At 33.7% G+C, this 8,497-nt stretch overlaps 1 protein-coding gene across 1 annotated transcript; it reads left to right on the top strand.

The window, feature by feature from the left end:
• Nucleotides 1-400: 400 nt before the first annotated feature.
• On the top strand, nt 401-3,287 carry LOC104737297 (cysteine-rich receptor-like protein kinase 38). Its single transcript, XM_010457436.2, has 7 exons — nt 401-1,391; nt 1,538-1,645; nt 1,728-1,852; nt 1,936-2,146; nt 2,221-2,458; nt 2,550-2,691; nt 2,784-3,287. Exons 1-7 carry the CDS (start codon nt 548-550, stop codon nt 3,102-3,104), a joined length of 1,989 nt encoding a protein of 662 aa, XP_010455738.2. The 5' UTR covers nt 401-547; the 3' UTR covers nt 3,105-3,287.
• Nucleotides 3,288-8,497: the final 5,210 nt, after the last annotated feature.

Raw genomic sequence — 8,497 nt, forward strand, 5'->3', positions numbered from 1 at the left:
AGAAAAGGCTAATCAAGATGTGAATTAAATTGAGCTAAAATTTTGTTAATCTCTGAATTTGAATGGCCATCTTAGAGCATGTCCACTGGAGAATGCTCATAGAGATCCTCATGTATTTCAGGCTTCTCTTTAGTGGATCTGTTTTTGATTCAATCAAAATGTTTACATACAATTTGATTCAATTAAAGGTTACATACAATTAAGAAACTTGCAATTGTTTTAAAAATTTTGAATTATGATGATTAAGTAACTTTGATAAAATTTCTCTAGTAGAGGATAATTTTGATTTAAATATTTAGTGGATTACTTTGATTAATTTAATATTAATAATATGATTAGTTTATTTTTGAGTAACCCATATGGGTTTCTCCACTCGACATGGTCTTAGAAGTCAACCACCACTCAGATTTCTTGTGTAGTCAACAAAAACCATTCTCACTCATCCACCTAACTATACAAATATAACATTTACTCCCTCATTACAAAAAAAAAAACAAAGAATGAACAAATCCTTAAACTCCATTTCTTAATTTTCTTAACAATAATAATGAAGAACTCTACTGCGATTTTGCTCACTTCTTCCTTTATTCTTCTCCTTCAAACCCTCCACGGCGTTAATGCCGGTTTCGTCTGCATCGGAAGTTCCTTCCGTACCAATAGCAGCTACCACAAAAACCGTGACTCTCTCTTCTCTACTCTTTCTGATAAAGTCACAACAAACGGTGGATTCTACAATGCTTCACTCGACGGAGTTCACGTTCTTGCCTTCTGTAGAAGAGACTACGAGAGGCAAGGTTGTATCGACTGCGTCGAAAAATCCATTCGACAGATTAAAACAAGTTGTTCTAACCTTGTTGATTCGTTCAACTGCGACAGTGACGATAGAGACCGTGTTTCTTGTTTTGTACGTACCACAAATCACTCAACTTATAGGCTACCCGAGTTTGGGCCGGCTACGCTTGATCCGAGCCCTCTTGCTATCGACACATCCACCAAGAACATGACCCTGTTCCGCCAAGAATGGGATGCAATGGTTGACCGGGCACTCGAGGCTGCAACCGTTGACACTTCCACAGCGGTTCTTAAGTATTACGGTGCTGTCAAAGCAGAGTTCACTGAGTTTCCAAATGTTTACATGATGATGCAATGCACACCGGACATAACTTCAGACGAGTGCAAGAAATGTTTGCAAGAGTCCGTTACCTATTTTAAAAATCAGTTCTGGGGAAGACAAGGAGGCGGGATTTGTCGACCGAGCTGTGTTTTCCGGTGGGAACTTGATGCTTTTTACGGCGCTTTTGCTAATGTAACAAGAGTTTCTGCGCCTCCTCGAGCTTTGGTTCCTCGAGCACAAGCCATGAATGATAAACATTGTCGAGTGGTAAAGGGAGGTAAGTCCCGCCACATAGTTGGAGTAATTTAACATGGTTTTCTTGCCCATGAAGATTAGTCTTTGGGCCTACAAAGACTTTTGGATCTCTCCTAAATTATTAAAAAAAAATAATAATAATATTTTGAGATACTCAACATCTTGCAGGAGGAATTATTGCGATATTCGTGGTTCCTAGTTTCATTAATCTTCTCGTGTTTATCGGTCTGATCAAAGCCTATAGTCGGATAAGAAAATCGAACAACAGAATCAATGGTATGTTTTGTCAGTTAAACTTTGTGATGCATCATTGCTCATAAATCATAATTAAGTTGTTGTTTTTCTTTGGTATGTACAGAGCAGCAGGGTGATTCTGGTGGTCAATCTATGCTACGGTTTGATTTTGGCATGATACTAATCGCAACTGAGGACTTCTCCTCTGTAAATACGATTGGCCAAGGTGGATTTGGATCTGTATACAAGGTAAATAAACTTGTAAAAATGTTCTATCAAAATATATCTTTAGATGGGTCAGAAACCTTATAGCATGAGAATCGGGTTTGCAGGGGATATTACCAGGCGGGCAGGAGGTAGCGGTAAAGAGATTAAAAAAAGGCTCAGGACAAGGAGATATAGAGTTCAAGAACGAGGTTTTACTCTTGACAAGACTCCAACATAGGAACCTAGTTAAGCTTTTTGGTTTTTGTAATGAAGGAGATGAACAGATTATTGTCTACGAGTTTGTCCCAAATTCAAGCCTCGACAATTTCATATTTGGTGAGCCTTTTCACTTAGATGCTGTGTGAGTTTTGAATATTCAGTATTATTGACGCTTCTTTGGAAATATGCAGATGAAGAGAAACGTTTGCTACTAACGTGGAACATGAGGTTCAGAATTATAGAAGGCGTTGCACGAGGTCTTCTTTATCTACACGAAGATTCTCAGCTAAGGATTATACACCGAGACTTGAAGGCAAGCAATGTCCTTTTAGATGCAGATATGAATCCTAAAATTTCAGACTTTGGGATGGCAAGGTTGTTCAACATGGACCAGACTCGAGCAGTGACAAGAAAAGTAGTTGGAACCTTGTAAGTTTTGCTCCTCTTTTATTCTTCTACAGAAATTCAGATAATATTAAAAATTAGGACCATCTGTAATGTTATTGTTGCATGTTCGTAGGGGGTATATGGCTCCTGAGTACGTTAAGAACAGAAGAGTTTCAGCCAAGACAGACGTTTACAGTTTCGGAGTCGTGCTTCTCGAGATAATAACCGGTCGAAGTAACAAGAATTATTTCGAATCCCTCGGGCTCCCTGCATATGTAAGCATATATATAATGAAGTATTGTTTCTTACTTAATACACAAATGATTCTCAAATTTTATTGAGTAAAAAGTTATGATAATATATATAGGCGTGGAAGTGTTGGGTTGCGGGCGAGGCAGCGAGTATCATCGATCATGTCCTGAGTAGGAGCTCTACAACCGAAATCATGAGATTCATTCACATTGGTTTGTTGTGCGTTCAAGAGAATGTTGCAAAAAGACCAACCATGAATTTGGTTCTTCAGTGGCTTGCAAGTGACACTGTCGTGATTCCGTTACCTACAGCTGCTGGTTTCACCACACATCTTCCTGTTGAATTGCATGGAACCGATGCATCGAATCAAGCCCAAGGTGGAGCTGGCACGTTGTCATTGAATATGCTCACAGTCACCGAGTTAAGTCCTCGTTGAAACTGCGAGATCATTCTGTAACCTCATACATCTAATTAATTGTGTCAGGAGAAAATAGAGATTAAGCAAGTGTTTATTTTAGGTCAATGAGTACAATTAAACTCTATTGAACTTTTCCTCGTCCACGTTAATCTGATGTAAGGATTCGAAAAATAAATTTTAGGGATATAGATACTTATGTTATCTATCTATCTATATTAACATTTTCACAGCAATTTTGGCAAAGTGTGCTTGAAATTGAGACTTATTTACATATCATGCCATTATAATTAATATATTTTTTAAAACAATTAAAAAACAAAATCGAAACAAATAATTTCAAAATCATTAAGTTAATCCAGTTATTGTATCCATATATACTCATCTTGAAACCATTACAACCTTCCTTAACTACCTTCGGCTGCACGCCTAATTTCGTGCAATTGTTTTTTAAAATATCAATCAATCATAATCAATTACTGTTACTTTGATATCAATCTCTAAACTCCAAAATTCATCAATCATACGAGATTTATGGAACATAATATTCTCAATCATAAACAAAAAATCAAAACTTCCCAAACAACTCGGTTCCCTAATATTCTATACATTAGATCTGCAATCATAACAATACCCATTTATAAACTATATAAACACAACCTCACCAATACAAATCCACAACCAAACACATTGACAACCAAACTTACCAATTACACTTTGATTCTGATATCATATAGCCTTCCAGACGATAGTCTATCTCTGCCTTTTCGTGAATCTGTTCCAAAGTGTTAGAATATGCCTGTCAAATCAGAAGACACTACTCAGTATCCAAGAAAAATCATTGCAATTACTTATCGATTCAGTTGAGGTCTGAATATATATATTTACAAATCGATAGTAAATTTTATTCTAGATCACCAGATAAAAACATTGCACAAACATTTAGGTGGCATATTTATGTTTTCAGGTCGGAAAGTCAGACTAATTGGGCTTGGTATTACTTTATATATCGTGCCTTCTATTCAAAAAGTGACTCATATACATGCTGGAGTCTAACTATGTGAAAAGTAAATCACAAAAACCAAAATTTTGGTGTGATGTTTGTAAGTCAGATGTGTCCCTTGTCATTGCAAGGTGAGATTGAAATAAAATGATGATCGACTGACTTTACGTTGTACAAAAATTTTAAGATTAACATTTCGTTTTTGGCCTTGCAGATACATGATTTATGTCAAAGTCATGAGTTTCTTTTCTTTATTTCTTTTTACACTTTTGTGCTACTCTAATCTTTTGAATCGGGACATGACTAATGTGCAGAAGTATTTTATACAGGACATACCAGAATGTATTTTATTAAGGAGAATTCTATTAATTTGGATATTTTTAGTTTTTTAAAGTAATATATGTGATTGTAATTGATGGTAATATAAAATTACAAAATTGTTTTGTGAGGAGGAAGACTATAATTGTTCATTAAATCCCTTATATAATTGGTCTTAGTTACAATATTATATCACTGGATTTAATAAATTTTTATTGGTCGTTAGATTCCTATATATCTCAACTATTGGTATAATAATATTATTACTTGTTTTCATTTCTATTGAACTGGATTTTCTAAATTTTAAGATTTGCGTAAAAACACTATAACTACATATTTATATATAATGTTTAACTACATAGTTATCCAAATTAAAGTATATATTCATGTCATTTCAATTGGTGATCATGTGTTCTTTTGGGCAAATATAGTTATTGTTTCTAGCAAAAGAATAAATATTGAGCCAGTTTCAAATGATCTTCGATTCTTTCACTATTAGAGTTTTATAAAATTATTAGAAAGATAACATTATTTATAGAAAATATAGTTTTAAATATATATATTTTTTACATCTCATAATATAATCATATTATTATATTATAATACATAGTGAAATTAATTTAATTTTGAAAATATGTAGGGTAATATTTATCAATTTTTGAATAATATTCACCAATTTTAGAATTTATAGGAGCAAAATATTGTGTATATAAATAAATTGAAGAGCAGTAGCAGTTGACAAAAAAAATATATATAATCAGTAGCAGTTTTATGTAATTTTATGTAATTTTAAGGGTGAATAATAAATTGGCTATGCAGCTCTCTGGCGACGACACAACTTTTTCTTCAAAATGATTCTCTTTTAATATATAGAAGATAATAATAATAAAAATGTAGAATATCAAATTAGATATAAATAGCAAATTCAAATAGAAAACCTTCTCGCTTCTAAAAAATCTCAGATCGAACAGAGATCTTAGTCATAGCAATATCGATTGAATAGGATATGAATCGTTTCTGAAAATCGAAAAAAAGACCGACAATAATGTTTCTCACTTTCCTTCTCTAGATATCTGACGCGATTGGGTTTTATAAATAGTAATGGGCCTCGACTAATTTAATACCCAATGGGCATCAACAGATTTAATACCCATACAAAAAAATTAAAAAGGTCTACAAATCCAATAACTAATTTAAATAAAAAAACAAAACATATACCACAAACCTATTTCTATATTTGATTTCAACAAAATTAACCAAAAATAACATATTCAATAGTAGTAATATAAATTATTAAAAAAATAAAATATTCCCAATCAACATGGTCAAATTAATATCTTCAGACTTAAAGTTTAAATAAACAATTGAAATTTTTTAGTACTATGAAATTATTTACTAATGTTATATAGATTTTAATATAGATTTACAATCCATAATATTTTATTATAAGTGTATATACTTACCATACAAGGTATCCATTACCATAGATAATAATCTGAAGATTGTGCAAATTTGTATTCCGTAGTCAAATTTATACGTACAAATAACCAACTAAAAATATATATATATATTACAAACAAACACAAAATATAAGTTAAATTTTGAATAAAATAATTTAAAAAATATGGGTGTGCGGTATACCGCGGGTTAAAATCTAGCCTGTTTGAAAAAAAACTCACTAAACTGAGAATAATAAAAGTTGCACAAATACAGTAAAACTTATATAAATTAATAATGTAATAATGCTAGAACCGTAAAATTCTAGAAAGAATTACACAGATGTTATAGAAAGTATGTTTATTCTTTATATGTTATACATTTTCTAAAACTTACTCAGATATTTCTTACTCTCGGTGTAGTTACAATCAACCTTTGTTTTTTTTTTTTTAATATTTTAATTAGAAAATATTAAAATACATCAGCAAATTAAAATACACACAATCCTCCATAATCCACGTCATTAGGCAGTTTTTTTTGTTTTTTCCCCAAAATCAACAGTTTCTTCTTTATATCGAAAGAGAGGGAAACTGAAAGGTTTTTACTGTTCACAACCGGAGTTGCCAAACTCTAATTCCGCCAACGATACTCTATCTTTCTCTACTCTCTCGCTATCATCTCTCGCCGTCCTCTCTCGCTATCATCTCTCGCTGTCCTCTCTTGCTTTCTCTCTCTCTTCCTCGTTGCTGTCTTGTTCGTTTTCGTCTACAGTCGTCTTCGTTTACGAGTTCCGATATGTGTTGAATCTTTATTTTTTAGTGTTCCGGCTGATGAGGGTTTTATCGATAGTTTACAGCTGATTGTCGTCGTCGTTAATTTACATTTGATGGCTGATTTGTTAGATCTATTCGATTTGATGGTTGAGTTACTGTATGCTTTACGACTGATTTATGATTTATCAATACATATGTGGCTGAGTTTATTTTATATTGCGGCTGAGTTTTCTTTACGATTTACGGCTGAGTTAGTTTTATCAATGTATTGATGACTTAGTTTGTTCTATGTTTTGGTTGAGTTATTTTATTCTTTACGGCTGAGTTATGTATTTGGGGCTGAGTTATCTTATGCTTTACAGCTGAGTTATGTATTTACGGCTGAGTTATTTTATGCTTTACAGCTGAGTTATGTATTTGTTGCTGAGTTATTTTATGCTTTAAGGCTGAGTTATGTATTTGTGGCTGAGTTATTTTATGCTTTGCGGCTGAGTTTGTTATACGTTATGGCTGATTTATTTGATGTTTTACTGCTGAATTATATTTATCAGATGGCTAAGCTTATTTCTGAAAAATAAGCAAGGGATTACCCTCCAAGACTTTACGCAGAAGGAGAGTCTCCTCTAGATTGTAAAAGCATTAACAACAATTTCAAGATGGGAGATTTTCCTGGGATTAGAGAATCAATAGAACAGGATGCGTGGGATAAAACGAAGGAGGCACCTATTGGAATATTTGCTAAGCTAGTTGATAGCCAATTTGTGTGGTCTGGTAAGATTGTACATTTCCTACTATGTAACCAGTTAAGAGTATATAAGAAGGAGATTTGGTGTCTCGTCGATAGTCAACCTATCAGGTTTGGCTTAAATGAAATTGCTCATATCATGAGGTTAAACACATACCCAATGCCTACAAAAAAGTTTGAACCTGAAGCTGACTATAAAGCGTTCTTCAAACTTATGAATATGCCTGGTGGGGAAGGTCCAAAGTTAGATGAACTAAGGGCAAGATTATTAGTGTGTCAGGGATGGTATCCTGACCAGCGTAAATGGTTGGGGTTGTTGCTTCTTCGAGCCATTGGACTTTATGCCTTGCTGATACTAAGATTTTTGTGTCTCCTAGTAGGTCTCAATTAACCTTATGCGTTGTAATACTTAAGGTGTCAATCTAGTTGGGAAAGTTTACTATCACTCAAGATGCAATCAAGAAGTCACAAGTTAAGCCAATTCAAAGAGTGTTTTTATGTAACAATCCTAGAATGATCAAAATGCAAAACGGAAATGAGTCACAGAACTAGAAACGAGAATGCATGACAAGAAGCGAAAATGAATAAAAACATAAATGAGTCTAAGCGTGAACTAAAAAGCAGGAAACGAAACAATTCCAGGAATGTAATAAAAATCAGAAAGAAAGAAGTCCTAAGGATGGGAGTAATTGACGTCGGTGGAGTATCCTAGTCTACAGAGTGTTTAACATGCCACAAGCAATCTATCCCTAGACAATGAACATCACTTCTTAGCTAATCCAATCTCTTGACAAAAGCTACTCAAACTCAACCACTTCCAAACCTAGCTCTCGCTAGAGAAACATGATCAAGCACGGCATGAAAAACAAGTTCATTCACATCAACAAACATCCTAGACAACTAATCTCTTAGGCTAGGAACGTAAGTCTCTGGCACTAGTTGGTCAGACATTTCATCAAACACCTTTTGGGTGTGGAAATGTCTCAAACCTAGTCCCAATTGATCAGAGAAAAACTAGTATTTCTTACTCTAGTCCAGAAGGGAATCATACAATCAACGCTTAAACACTCTACATCCTAGATCCTCCACCTAATCTATCTCATCCTCAAGAACTAACGCACTACTCAGATCCGAAAAT

This window comes from Camelina sativa, chromosome 13 (assembly GCF_030686135.1).
Source record: "Camelina sativa cultivar CO46 ecotype springtype chromosome 13, ASM3068613v1".
Taxonomy (NCBI): domain Eukaryota; kingdom Viridiplantae; phylum Streptophyta; class Magnoliopsida; order Brassicales; family Brassicaceae; genus Camelina; species Camelina sativa.